General features: G+C 37.8%; 1 protein-coding gene across 4 annotated transcripts in view; it reads right to left on the bottom strand.

Moving 5' to 3' along the window:
* LOC122870734 (zeta-sarcoglycan-like) overlaps positions 1 to 15,525 on the bottom strand; it is a 42,370-nt gene that overhangs the window by 6,279 nt on the left and 20,566 nt on the right. For all 4 annotated transcript variants that reach the window (XM_044185142.1, XM_044185140.1, XM_044185141.1 and 1 more), the window contains 4 exons: positions 14,089 to 14,176; positions 12,762 to 12,884; positions 11,255 to 11,327; positions 1,095 to 1,218 (listed from right to left, as the gene is read on the bottom strand). In XM_044185142.1, coding sequence (XP_044041077.1) covers positions 1,095 to 1,218; positions 11,255 to 11,327; positions 12,762 to 12,884; positions 14,089 to 14,176 — 408 coding nt within the window. The remainder of the gene's footprint in view (positions 1 to 1,094; positions 1,219 to 11,254; positions 11,328 to 12,761; positions 12,885 to 14,088; positions 14,177 to 15,525) is intronic.

Raw genomic sequence — 15,525 nt, 5'->3', positions numbered from 1 at the left:
TACAACAGCACTGATCTGGCGTGTTAGGAAAAGCAGTGAAGGAAGAACTCCATCTCTTTATTAAATAGTTTTATTTTGGAACACAAAATTGCCCATTTTTAGCCATGCTAGCGGCATGGCTCTAGGGGTGGCACGTGCCAGTGTTAGTCGGTCAGTGCATCACTTTAGTCCAGACTGGAATATTTCAACAACTACTGGATGGATAACCAAGAAATCTCATTCAGACATTCATGTCCCCTCATGAATTGTAATAACTTTTAAACTGGTGCCACCATCAGGTTAAAATTTTAAATTTGTCCAATACTTTTGACAACCAAATACTTGGAAAATGAATGACATTCCCATCAGCCTCAACTGTACTTTGTGTTTAGTGCTAATTAGCAAATGTTAGCATGCTAACACGCTAAACTACGATGGTGAACATGGTAAACATTATACTAAACAGCAGCATGTTAGCATTGTCCTTGTGAGCAGGTTAGCATGCTGATGTTGGCATTTAGTTCAAAGCACTACTGTGTCTGAGTGCAGTCTTAATCTTGTCATTTAATATTTTTATTTGAAACACATAATTGTCCATTATTCCACAATTACAAGAGTAGCCATATAAAGTTGTTATACTTGATTAAAAAGGTACCCTGCGGAGCTTTTGACCAGTTTGGTATTGCTATGGAGCAATGTTTTTACATGTGCGAGCACACGGGCTCAGACAATACACATTCTTGTAGACTGTTTCATGCTATTCCGCTGATCTACAACTGGTGAAGCTCATGTGCAAGGAAGTGTAGCAATGCACCTGCAAACGCGGTGAGAAAGAAGACTGCTAGCAAGTAAACATGGAGCTAAAAAAATGCAGGATTTAAAATGTCACTGAAACAGTGAATGTAATCAGCTTTTGTTTGTTTACAAGGAAACTTTTTGTGGGACACTGGTAAGAAAAACACCAAGAACATATGTCCCATCTCACACACCAACCCTTTGGACAAAAAATGAAATATAAATTAGAATTAATAAAGAAAAAACTAAAAAGGATACAAATAAACAAGGGCACAAAAGAGGAACTTTTCACTCCCAGCATAACTTGCAATCTTCCTCACCTCTCCCTCTGTGGACTCCAGCTGTAGGTCCTTTCGACTGCTGACCTTCAGAGGCCCCTTGGCAGCGCTCACCTCCACCCCTCTGGGAGCCTCCATGGTCAGGGTCCGTGTTGGAGACTCCAGCCTGAAAAAAAAAAAAAAAAAAAAAAACGAGAGATTTATTATTATTTCTGTTTATACTTTCAGGATGTTTACTACAACTTTACCTTTCAGTATGATTTAATAGCTGAGGATACAAGATGCATTCCAGGTTAAATTGATTGTTATTCCGTTCATAGTTTATTTATATCCCTGTGTAATTACTTGTTTAGGGCAGGATGATGGAATTCAATCGTATCAATTGTTTCATAACAGACCCAAGGCAGCGAGTCAAAATGGCTCACATTTGAAAAAACAAACCAGCTTATTGATATTTCTGTTTGACTCTTGCTGCATAAATGTATTTTGGGTGTTAGTTATACCAATGGCTTCACCACCTGTGGAATATCAAAGCTGCTGTTCATGTTTAAGTAGCTCTTTTCATTATTCTAATCCAGTATGGCTCCTAAACAGCCCATAATTGTATCAGCTGATTTTGACCTTCAGCAACACTGAGGCTAATGCAGTTTGCATTTTCCTCCCGTGGACTATTTGTTTACACGGGCAAAGATAAGTGCGAGAGCCAATCAATGTGAAATTTGTTTTCATAACTGTTTCAAATTGATTTTCTCCTCCCCCCATCTTCCCCAAATCTGTTTTCAATGAATTTTAAATGTTAGACTTTAAGGAGCTGTCTTGAAATCGCTTAAATCTCCATACCCTCTGAAAGTGACACACATTTCGGATTATGCGCTATTGGAATAAGGCGGGGAAAAGCAAAGCAAATGAATTTCATCTGCATTTGAAAAGCCTCTGACTTTAAATCAGCTTTCAGTAGACACAGTTTGGAGACGATCTGTGAAATGTGCCTTTGACCTGGGACTGTTTGTGCCCTAGACCTGTAGAAATAGAGAAGGTAGACATCTGCTCTGTTGTTTTTTACTCTTCCTCTGCTCATTTTTCTTTTTTCTCTCTGAAAAACTGTTCAAACTAACAGCAGATATGCTTTCAATAAATGTACAATATTATTATGACATGTTTTTCTTTTCATTCTGTGGTTTTCAGAGTGGATTTGATCATTCACTGTGGATAAGTGACAGGAAATTAAACTATAAGTATATTTAACTTTATAATTATTTAAACATCCTCAGTCCATCTCCCATAGCAACACAACATATCAGTTCTTCTCCCAAACCCCAGCCGTTCATTAGCGAGCCACAAGAATCTGTTTGAGAGCTCTTCGGCTTCGTATGGTTCAAGCACCCACTGATTACCCATGGCTTGGATAGACGAGTCATTAAAAGACCCATTTAAAACACTTTGCACTGAGCTGTGAAGTAAGAAGTTAGTGATATGTGATGTGTGTGACATTTTCACTCCATTCAAAGCAGTTCTGTCATCGCCCACTGGACACACACACACAGCTTGGGCAATTCTGCCAGAAAACAAAGTGCTCAATTTTCAAGAGTGCTTGTTTCAGACTCAGTCCAAAATAAAGCATTAAATGAATTAAATTAAATTTTTAAATGTCTCTTGGGTTTTATAACCATCGCAGACTACTTCCATTTTCATGTACAGAACGCTTATGGTTTAGTTTCTGAGGCTCCAACAGCAGTATCAGCAGTATCCAGTTTCACCTTACTGTTGACTGGTAAACATTACTATTAATGTTAATGTTAAATTAATATAAATAAAATTTATGAAACACATGAAATTAGACTAAACATGTAAACTCACCTTTTAACCGCTGTTTACAAGGTCAAGAATGAACTTTGAACCTCATCTTTAAAGCTAACATGGACCAGAAGTCCTTAAAGTGCTTAGAAAAATGGAAATTTGAACATATGACAACTGGACAAACTTCATGCTGATAAATATCATCAGTATGATTGAAAGCTCCAGAACAGTACTAAATAGACCTTTTGGTAAGATTGTTTTCTAAGGTCAACAATGAACTCCGAACCTCAGCTAAAAATGTCAGATACTGTGTCTGTCATGGTTTGAGGGTTTATGTATAGTATTTCCAGTTTTATTTTGAGATGCTCTTTTCCCCTCATGTGTCTGGTAGTTTTACTTCCTGTCTTTGTTTGCTTTTCCCACCAGTTTTGATTGTTTGCTCCGCCCTGATTAGTTTCACTTGTGTCTCGTTAGCTCCCTTCACCTGAGTGTATTTAGTCTGTGTGCTTCCTTCGTCTTTGTCTTTTGTCAAGTGTCCGGTCTAGGATACCTATCTGTTTTGTTGGCTCCCTGTCAGATGTGTTTGCATTTGTTGGACTGCTTCCCTGATTTCTACCACTGCCTGCCTGAAATCTATGTAAGCCTGCACCTGCTCTGTCTCGGTGTCTGCGTCTGGGCCCCAATCCCATGTTTTCCCTACTAGACATGTTACAACAGTGTCCCATTTTCTGTGATGTGATGTGGTGACAGTAGAAGCTGATCAACACTATATATTATATATATGAGATGTTTGTAGATATGGAGATTCTTCTTGGGGGGCGCACAACTGCCTATAAGCTCAACACAACTAACAAAGCTTAAACTTCTAGTTCCCGTCCCATTTTTTTCACAATTGAGAATGACTTCTGGATGGGAGCCGAAATGTCTTGATTCTGAAAACAGTGTCCAGATGACTATGACTGAAACCCTTTTTACGATAGAACACTCCTGGGCGAATGAGGGACTACACCGTTTTATTTTGAACAACTAACAAAATAAAGTCTTGGTTTTGGTCTGGTTTGTTTAAAATGTCACAATGTCCAGAAACGTTCAGTTACCTGAAATAGAGCTCCATCCTTTTCAGTACCAAGGAGCTTCTTGTACCTAGAATATTTCAGGGCTTCTGGCTCCATCCAGAAGCTATGTAAAGCCCTCACTACAGATAACCTATGTGGTATTTACAGTCATAATGACTGTTTACAACAGGCTCTCCCGTTGTCAGAGAAATCTGACCAGTTTTTCTTGTTGCGTTTAGGATGACCTTTACATCCACAGAACGGTCACTGTATATCAAAGCTATGGAGAAAAGAGCTGCACAGGACCAAATGTGCTGATGGCTATTGCTGAAGTCCATGGTTTAAATACTGTGTATCTCCTCTGGTAGTGAAAGTCAAGTTAATTTTTTTAATCACACTCATAGTCTCAATGGGCTTTACAGACCCACAACAGCAATGGTCCACACTGGGCACATGTTCTCTAACTAGTTTGAGAACTAGTTAGGATTTAAAAGAGTTTAAAAAAAAAAAAAAAAAAAAAGAAGAAAAAAAAAGACATGGTCAAAAAAATTACTGTGTTTTCCATTGCCCTGTGTCCTTTATCTTGTCTTATATGTTTGTCAACTTTGTTGTTTGCTCTATACCCTTACATTGTTTAATGTAAATTTCTAATGTAAGACGCGACGAGCCACTGCTTTTTGCAGTACAAAAATATCAACCTCAATTTAACTTTATTGTCCACAAGGGGAAATTTTTCTTGCAGCTGCTAGAAACATAACTGACACTTAACTAAGATACATAAAAACAATTCTTTAATCCATCACAACACTATGCACACCAAGTGACAGCATAACATAAAACCTGGAGTACATCCAGCCATCATTTAAAACAATTGACCACTGATGATTGTTTCATCAGTGGTCAACCTTGTCGTCATTAGCTGACTCCCCATGAGCATTTAACAGTTTGATGGCATGACACAAAATAATCTCTCACTCTGTTAGACCTGACCTTTGGTACTCAATCTCCTTCCAGAGGGGAGAAGAATGAACAAAAGAAATGATTAATAAAATTAGTCAGTCAACAAAAAAAATTGCAAATTATTTTGATAATTGATTGTTTCTCATTCTTTAAGCAAAAATGCCAACTATTTGTTTTTTTTACAGCTTCTCAAATGTGAGTATTTGCTCTTCTTTCTCTTATGACAGTTAACTATATCTTTTGGGTTTGGGACTTTAGGTTTAAACAAAACATCACCATGGGTTCTTGGGAAATTGTGAATTTATCATTATTTTCTGACATTTCATAACCAAATCGATTTAATGGAGAATATATTCCACAGATTAATCAATAATAAAAATAATCCTTAGTTGCAGCTGTAATGGAGAGGACACTATAAAATGGACTCAAACCTTTTAAATCACTCTTGCGGAAAATGTGATAGATCAGGTAATTTACCACCAATGATCTTATTGGCCACTTTAACTATGTCATGCAGTTGACATATGTAGAGTTTTGACAGAGCCTGAACCTTGTGTAGCAATGATAGGTTTATTTATACAGACAGAACTTTAAACCAATCATCTCCACTGTATCTGTATGTAATGTTCTCTGTTGTCCAAACATTTCTCTCATGGGGGAAAAAAAGAATACACTATTGCTGCACTACATCTCAATCCCGCCAAATTGTTGGTAGAAAAGTCTGACCAGAGCTAAGTGGGACCAAGAAGAGTTGTTCTGTTCTGCCTTTATCTTCTTAATGAACCTGTCACTCTTGTGTGGACACAGCTACTGCAGAGACTGTCCTGCTACTCGGATCGACTAGAGAGGACAGTACGCAGCTGGCCGCACAGCAAACAGACTTTAAACCTTAAGAGGAGGAAAGCTCTAGTAGCAGAAAGTTGTTGAGAAAATCAAATGAAAAGCTGTCTTTCTGCTCTCTGAGGCTGGAAATGTACCATGTGATGTCTGCACTGTAAGAAAGCAAAGAGCCTTCAAATCCTGTCTGGTTCGCTTCTGCTTGCTAATGTCAGACTTGTCACTACAGATTCCCATGTGCTTTATAAGTAGCAGTTTTATTTACAGCATGCAAAAAACTGCAAACAATAGTTTGTTCTTGACACAATTGAGACCTGGAGACTTTATCAGACGTCCGTCTACCATCTGTCCTCCATACATGTCATGAGAAAAGTTTCTCTGAATGTGAACAAACTAGATGCCAGAGTTATCACAGGGAAATGTTCAGTGATACTACATTGCAAACTAGCTTTACTGAGTAAAATCACAGCATTTATCACACAGCTTCCCGCCTGTTCAGATGGATTTGGGACATGTGCGTCAGGAATCAGAGCACCATTCTCCAGAATGAGATATAAAATGATCCAATTATGCAATTGACCGAAATATTTTCATATTTAGCCTGGTAATTTCTGGTTGGAAGCTGCTACTATTATCAAACTGAGTGGGCAGCTAGCTGGGAAGTCAAAACAGGAATCCCTCAGAGCCAAATTTCCTGCAATTAACTATCTTGATTTCTGTCCTCAAACTCAGCACAGGAGGGTATTGTGAGAGTAAAATTGAACTACAGAGGTGACTGCTAGGTGAAGGAGCTGATCAGAGCCCGACAAGAGCTATGACTAAAAGGTAATGAAGCTGTGAGCTGAGAGCAGGACATGACAAACTGACACGTCTCTCCACTCCAGGACTATATCCACTTTATAACTACATTGCCCTTGTTTTAGAGACCTCAACATCAAGGTCTCTATTCCTGATAGCTCCTCAGTGCAATTATTCACAAGTCACCACACACAAACATGTTTCCCAGTTTTTTGGGCATTCAGTTGACAGAGAGGATGGACTGAAGAGTAAAAAAACAACAACAGTGAAATAGGAGTCGCAAGACGCAACCAAAACTAATAGACTATCAATCACGCTACTCAGCTGTTAACCTTCTGCACAACTGTCTTTGCATTATAAGATACACACTTCACTTCAGCCTAAATGATTAGTGGATTAATCGATTGACAGAAAATCGGCAACGATTTTAATAATTAACTATTTGAGTAATTTTTCAAGCAATAATGCCACTGATTCCCAGGGAGTACCTGCCACTTTGCTATGTTTCATGTCATTGTAAATTAAAAATGTTGGTGTTTTAGGTTGTCGGTTGTACAAAACATAACATCTGAAGATGTCACCTTGGGCTCTGGGAAATTAGGATGTGCATTATTCACTATTTACATTTTATAGACCAAACAATTAATGAATTGAGGAGATAATCATTAGTTGCAGCTCCACTTTTTGCTGCTATAAGTGCAATAACTGTATTTCATACTGCTAACACTGCTATCTATTGACAAGACACTTTACCCACCACTCAATTCCATTCTCATAAGTGCAGTTTTTGTATTTAAACTTCAATTGCAACTTTTCTTGTCTCCTCACTTTATTTGTGAGCATTTTTGTTTTGGTGTATATTGTGTTTGTGTAGAACATTTAACTTTTGTTTTTCAGGCTTCATTTTATGTAAATGTTCATCAAGTATACAGTATAATACTATTGTTTTTTTAAAGTTACTATGCATCCATTCTCATGCTTAATCTACTGCTGTGACAATTCTACTTAAATTTCTCTGTGCAGGATCATTTAAGTTCTATTCTGATGTAGTGCATACACAAATTGAAAAAAGTTTAGACAATTAATGGCATAGTAAGTGCTTTCAAGTCTTGCAATCTTTCACATAACAGTATCTCAATATTAATACTGTATGCTCATTGAACATTATGTATGCATCTACTAGAAGAAAACAAGCAGAAATCACAATCTTTGGAAGATATTTTGTGAAAGTCCAAAAATGAGAAAAGGGTTTGCCATACACCAAAACTGCTTTAGACCCACTTTAAGCATTATGCATTAATCTGAAATAAATGCAAACACAAATAAATGAAACAAATGTAAAAAAGTGATTTAAAAAAAAAAATAAAATACTAGTTTCACTTTTTTTGGCAGCAAACCTCATTTTTTAATCTATTAAATAATGCCTGTTTGATCAGCACCTGACTAAATTATAAACCTGAAATATAAACCTGTATCACCTTCAGCTCACAATCCCTAATAGACAAGAGAAGATTGAAGCAATCATGGATAAAATCCTGTGTACTTATTAACTACTTATAAAGTGCATGAGTAAACTTTTGTAAATTTGTCATTTTGGAAATGATGTAAATATAATTATTATACTCGGTATATTCAATTATTCAGAAATAGCATGATGGTGACAAAAAGACAAACTTGAGTGTACACAGATAAAGCACTCAGGGAGAAGAACAGGAGCTTCAGATTACAGGAACATCTCAGGTGAGTTTCTTTGATTTCGTCTCAGCTCTCTTCTCCCAGATTACCGTTGGTTTGCAGAGAAATAAAACACATCACAAAGAGAACGATAGTTCTTTTAAGAGGAAAATAAAGGCAACATGGATGTGAACCAAGCCATATCTGTCATCCAGAGAGGTTTACAGGTGGTGAGTGGTTTGCAAAGAGGATTTAACTTATCACACTTTCAGGGTGGTGGAGAGATGGCTGAAAAGTCCCAGAGCCACATACATAAATAATGCAAAAAAAAAAAAGTTGCAAATGCCACTTTTAACAGATGTTGGAGTTTTAGAAGAAACCTCTGTTTGCTTTACAGCATGCATAATCAGAGTCTTGAATCAGCTGTGTTGAGTGTAATATAGCAAAGTGGAAAAGAGAAAAATAATGCCAAAAGTACATTTTTGTGTTAACGAGTGTGTCAGTGTATGAGAATTTTTATTTTAGTAAGAGTCTGATACTGTCACCCTAATTATACAGTATGATGTCATCATATCGGATGATAAATTAGATTTATATATGTGTAATCAATCAACAGGCTATTCTGGCTCATAATTTACTGTCTTGCTTTATAATGAAAAATTGCCTGCTTTGGTACCATTAAAAGGAACCAGTGCAGGGAGAGTGAGTTGTCACCGATGATGCTGATTTTCTGCTCCTTGGTGGTGACTGGGTCGTCAAGTCAAATCATATTAAATAGGGATATAGACTAATCTGCCGGCAGAGTTAATGTATTGTGCTCTCTAGCGATGTCAGCTATACTTACGTAGTCTGAGGGCCTGGTAATGCTAGAAAAGAACAAGTACGATGTGTTGTCTGGCCATGTTGGGGTTTATTGGGGTTTTTATGTTTATTTTTTCAGACTTTCCTCTACTTCCTCTTCTTTCCCTGTGAATTACTGTCTATTTTTTACCAAAAAAAAAAAGTCCAAATAAGCGAGTCACTGGTGACGATTAGTCGAAAGAAGACTTCAGTTCTTTAATGGGTCACAAACCGAAAAGGTTTGGAAGCACTGAATGCAGTAACAGCACAATGGTTCAATTGTCAATGGTTGGTAATAACCCCCTCCAATGGATGAAGGCAACCCATCTCAAAACTCTGGTCTGAAATTGGACATGTACAAAGCCTCAGTTATTGCTCCACACTAACTACAGGCCTTCTACCAAAACCTGTTTCAGCATTGAAGCTTTCCAACTTGCGTTTGTCTGCATTCCTGATGTATCTCTGCAAGTGGTTCAATGTTGTCTGCTCTCTCTGTGACAGAACCACAGACTCTGTTTGCAGCATTTCAATCACCTTCTTGTTTGTTGCTTTTTTTGACTCAGTACAGTACAGAGTACAGTAACTGTTCACAAATTAAACCAGCAGCATCTTGCAGATTACCGTACTACTTTCTTCTGGAGAGACCTCTCTCGCATTTGTACTACTGCCATTTGGAATGACAGAAACTGGTTGTTTCAACCATTTACAGCATCTTTACTTTTATGTTTTTAATTGTCTTTTTTCTAACTAGTATTTCTGCAGTCTTAAATCAACTTACAGTTGACTCAGGTTGGTGGAAAACTGAGGCATGTCTTGTGCAGACTACCAGAGTTGGTAAGTTATTGTGACAATAACTATAAAGATCAGCATCACAATAAATGTGTAATCTTACTTGTGTGTTGTTTTGGTGATATAAATGTGAAGACATCTAGGTGTCTGTTTAAACTGGACAAAATTTTGATGACTATATTTTAACATGTGGCAGGTTCTACAGGATAACCTGCACATGTTTCTTTAACAGCTGTAAAAACGTAGTTAAAAAGTGAAATCTTTACTACAATCCATACTACAACAATATTGAAGAGGTTTACAAGTGAGATTCCACTGCATCCTGCATGCTTGTTTACTTTGCCCACAGCCCAATCAGTCTATAAACAGACACTAAGAATAAAACAAATGATGACAAAAATGTTGTTAGGCTTGAATTCATATCATTAATAGCCCACGATTCAGTTTTCTTCATTTTGCTTTTTTAATATGACTGTATGACTAAATATAAAAATGCTTTGACATGGTGTTTGGAAAATAAATTGGGTTTAGATAAAAGGAACATTTATTTAAAGTCCTGACAGTACAGTTTGTACATCTGCTTGTTTGGAAATATTTCAGTAATATGTTGTTTTTTTTACGCAATATGTTTCAAATTAAACCACACAAACAGAATCAAACTTTGACAACGCGTAAATTAAATGTCTTTGATGAAATATGCATTTAAATAGAAGAAAATCAGAATACTATTGAGGCAAACAACATGTTGGAGCTTTTGAGTCTCAACTATCTCCCGTTCGGTTACTCGTTAAGATTTTGACAACATTGCAGATGGTCACCCCTGAGCTGAGCCTGTGTGTGCGTGTGTGTGTGTGTGTGTATACGTGTGCTTGCTTTAAAGTGAACCTCATCAGTATTCCTCTCACTCTGGAGGAATTAGATGCCAGAACACTGCTTTTTCTGCCAACTTTGATCCCAGCCCTCCCTTCAGGACCAGTAAGGTGGACAACAAACCAAACTCGTTATAGCTCGTTAATGGACCGATACAGGGCTCAGAGCCTCAGGCGGAGTGCAGTGGGGATCACATGCACAGACGTGTACGAGTCTAATAAGCATCTCAACCTTACCCACTTTCTCCATGCTCTCTCGATGGTTTAATCAATTCCTGACTGGTATAGAGAATAACTAACAAATTAGCTCCCCCCTCGGCTGTGAAATTAATATAATGGTCAACTCTAGTTTTAAATTTATGTGATAACGAGCCAACCAGTAGATGCTTGAGTTGAAAAAAAGAGTGCTTGAGAATAATGATACTGGTGAATAATGGTCCCCCTCCAACCCAGGCATCAACTTTGAAATGCCATGGAACATTTATCATCATTATTTAAAGATCTTCATTTTAAATGAACAGGATATGAATACGTGACATTAAGCTTTAATGAATTTCTGTAAAGTCAATGAATATGAACTTACTTCAGGTCTTCAGAAGCCGTCGCCTGGATCAGGGGAGTTTCTACTGAATGTCCGAACATGGCGCCTTCCGAGCCTGCAAATAAAATGTACTTTTATAATTCACAAAACTACAGCCAAAGGTGTGTTTACTAAGGCTTGGTATCAAACCTTAATACTTACTTACTGACCATTTGGTTCCGTTTGTTTAAGCTGGTGTAAAAGCTGTCCATATCAAACCCTGACATGGACCAAATAGCCGAGAGTGAGACCTTCTTCCTGTTTCCAAGCGGGCTCTGGTTTTGTAGTTCGAAAGCAAAAAGGACCAAGCACAGGCTTTTGCGGTAGTATATATTCGATTTTAACATGAATTCAAAAGTTACTATAAGTCCATCTCCTGGCTGCGAACTGTCAAGTATGCAATCTTATAAGTGACTTGTATGAGCAGTGTATATATTTACGATGGATCATTTGGTAACCATAAGCGCGTCACCATGTGAGTGCAGGGATTTTCCCTGATCAGTCAAGAAAGTGTAAAGGAGTGTTGTGTTTATGTCCTACTTCATATGTCTTGGCAGTTCCTCATTAATTAGTGAGTGAAACGAAGCAACCACAAAAGGAAACCTCCCTGTAATATTATGGTTCAAGACACCTCTTTTTTGTCCTGTTTGTCAATATTAATAATACTGAGCAAGTCATGCAGCACTTTACTGCAGCTTATGCCTTTTTCACAGCCAACATTTTGACATGTCACAGTAGGAAAAGCACAGGTATAAATTGTAAAATGAATGATGGCCGAATTCCATTTAGCTGCTTCAGTTTCAGGCTCCTGTTGCATGCTGGCTCACTGTCACACTGTCATGACTTACTGGGACACTTTGAACAGAGATATGGTTAATGTTATTAGTAACTCCTGTGCTTTTCCTACTATGACAAGTCAAAATGTCTGCTGTGAAAAAGACCTATTTTTCTCCTCTGGTGTCACAAAGAACTCTCGAAGAAATCTATGAGCAGTTAAGACTGCAACTGGACCTCATATGTTATGATAGACAAGTAAATACAGATGAGGCGTCAAGTGACTTATAATCATGAGGGGATGATTACTGTGTGGCCACTACATTTCACTTACGTCCCAAAATACATGGGGTAGGAAACAAAATCCTTACAATTAACGTGCAGATGCCCCAGTTTGATGGACAGCTTTCACAACATCCTAAACAAACTGAACCAACAGCGCAAATACACAGTCTGCAAAGTTGTTGTACGGCTGCTTGTGTTTAGACAACATTTAAGAAGTTTTATTTATGTTAACTAAAAAAGAAGTTTTGTAGTGAAGTGATGTTTATATTGCTCAAAGTAAAATATCAGAAAAAGTGTTGTTTTGGTACCAAAACTCTGGTATTGTAGAGGTACTAGTATTGAAAAATCTCAAACGATACCCAGCCCTAATGTTCAATGTTTCTTCATTTCGGACATATTAACATTTCTCAGACATTAGAAGATTATAAATTAAGAGTACAGCACATTTTACCTGTGATGGTGAACTTTTCAGTTGTCATGACGACCTCCTCCTCATTTGCAGTGAACAGCAGTCTGCCTCCGTCTTTACTTCGTACCTCCACCCTCTGACACTGGGCCTCCACAGCCTCAGGTCCTGCATAGAAAAGATGTCCAGGTTGGAGCTTTTGGCTTTCAACAAAAACACTATTTAGGAACACTGCTGAGTGCAACGAGGTGCTAGAAAATAAAATTGCAAGACTTGGATGCTGAGAATTCAACCTATTTGTATTTGTTTCACTCTACTGCATTATTCAAGATTTTATGAACGTTTCCAGGACTAAATGTATATCTTAGTTTGATAATTAAAAAGCATTAAAGAACAGATTTCAACCTAAAAAGTCTGCAATGCTAACAATGTTCTTTTTGTAAATGGTGCTGTCAAATAAAAGGTTGCCTTATGTGTTTTTGGCCTTGCAAATCAGCTTCGAGAAACTATGTTTGGGCATGTAAGACTATTAGCAATCTGAAATACTGTGTAGAGTGCTTGGTCTGCAAATGAAAGGCCCCTTAGAAAGCTGGATGCTCCAATGGATGGAGACAAATCAGTAATTTGTTCCGCCGGTGAGGAATATTAATTCCGGTTTTCCAGACTTTGGTGTTTTTCCAGATGTACATGCAGAAACTTTTAACGTCTCCTTTTCTCGCTCTCTCCTGCTCTCTCTTCCATTAATCCATGGGCTGCGACGGCTGGGAAATTTAATTATTCTCGCCAAGTTTCATCTCATTTCAGACAAAATGCACTTTCTACAAAAGCAGGCACTCATTTTCGGGGGAAGGTCAAGCGTGACCAAAAAGTGTCATATCACCAGTCTTGTCAAATCAGCATCAACTCTCAACTTATGTTGGCTAAGATCAATAGCTATTAATGTTAATAAGCAGGTCATTTGCTTTCCAGTGGTCATTAATCATGTAAATGACTTTGGTAATTTGGACTGACTGATGGTTGAACTTGATGATAATAAGAAGAATCCATAGCCCTTTCAATAAGTGCATCAAAGGTTAGTGTCTGGAAGAAACTACAGCCTTTTTTGAAGGCGCAGAGAAGATTAAAGAGAATTTAAAGATGAATTGTTGTGCTTATCTTGATTAAAGTCATTAATAAAATAAGACTGATCAGGCAATTTACAGTCAGGGCCAGATTAATGCGAAGATCACTGTTTAATAAGTTGTACATAGAAAGAGAAATAAACGGTGAACCTAACCTTAAACTACCTTCAGGCCAAGTGTTTCCCATCAACTGTCGAAGGCAAGTGGAGATTTATCATCTTAAATGAAATGGCTTCCAAGTGGAGACTCACCCACTGTGAGCTGACCGGTCAGCTGGCCTTGGTCGTTCCTGACGTTCAGCGTTATGTTCTTCTCTGACCGCAAGACCAAAAAGCTGTCCTAGGGGAAGCATGAATGGGGAAGAGCAAGACAGAGAGAGGGAGAAAGAGAGAAGAAAAAATAAATGTTATATAAGAATCCTAAATCTTTTATTGGGATCCTTTAGCAGGAGAGAGAATCTTATTTAAGCGATTTCTCCTCTTACTTACATTTGTCATGATGCCACTGGCTTATTTAAACTGTGGTCATATGTTTGTACTTTTAGCCATCATTTATATTGGTTTTGCTAATATTGTACTCACTGACATGTGGGAACACATTGGGAACAGTTTCTCTCAGCTCTACAGAGCATTTAGCATTTTTCAGCTTACTGTTTTGGTTTTCTGGCCCACAAGTTTACCATATTGCTTCGCATTCACAGCTCTCAATCAACCCACTGTAAACTACCTGCCTAGCACCAAACAGCTGACAGACAAAGTTAGCGACTAGCTGGTGAACATGAACAATGGAGCATTTAGTAGCTAAAAAGCCAAATATTTTCCCTCAAGAGGTGATGGAAACCAAAACAAAGCTAAAAGGAGAGTGAATATTTATTAGATATTAAATCTGTTGGATGGCCAGAAACACAACTACATGTGCTATGAATGCTAATGTTGCTCTGTGTCTGCTGGATGTGTAACTTGTTTGCTAACAAGTTCACCATAATGATTTATACAGTGATAATATGTCAAAGTTGTATTTACAAGTGATTCTGCTGCCCCCAAGCGGCCAAAATAAATAAATACTGGGTCTAAGTTGAACCAGGGAGCCTTATGTATGTGTTTGGCTCACCTGGGGGTTTGTGTAATTCCTGTATGGGGTCATCTGACTGCTTGTTTTTCTTTCCTGTATTAAACCAGAATCATCCTTTAAAAAGGATAAGGAAAAAATGTGCTGAAAGACTATGGACTCCATTTTGGACTCTTGTGTCTCTTTTTTCCTAAAAGGTCAGCACTGTCAATACAGTTTGCATTTTTCAGTCCTCTAAAGTTGAACTGTACACGGAAGCACCAAACAAGTTTACTTTGCCTCTAAAAGCAAATCCACTGATGGTGCACACAGTTGAACTCCCGACCACCTTATATTTCATGATGTTCAGTTCAAGTTAATGTTGTTTTAGTTAGTTTCACATTTGAGCTAATAACTATGCTGTGATGCAGTCTAATAGGTTTGATTAACTTCATGCATTCCCAAAAGAGGTGTCAAATTGTAGCAGATTATCTCAAGTTTGTGCAGTGTGTAACTTTTGCAGAGGTCATTCGGTTCATTTTCATTCCCTGCCTGCTCCTTCCCAATATAAATGCACATCATGAACAGAAGTTCTCTAGGAAGCACAGCATCATTAAGAAATTTGAGTTCTTGATTTGAAG

Source organism: Siniperca chuatsi, linkage group LG22 (assembly GCF_020085105.1).
Source record: "Siniperca chuatsi isolate FFG_IHB_CAS linkage group LG22, ASM2008510v1, whole genome shotgun sequence".
Taxonomy (NCBI): Eukaryota; Metazoa; Chordata; class Actinopteri; order Centrarchiformes; family Sinipercidae; genus Siniperca; species Siniperca chuatsi.
Note: the sequence above shows the minus strand (reverse complement) of the source record. Positions and strands in the feature narration are given on the sequence as shown.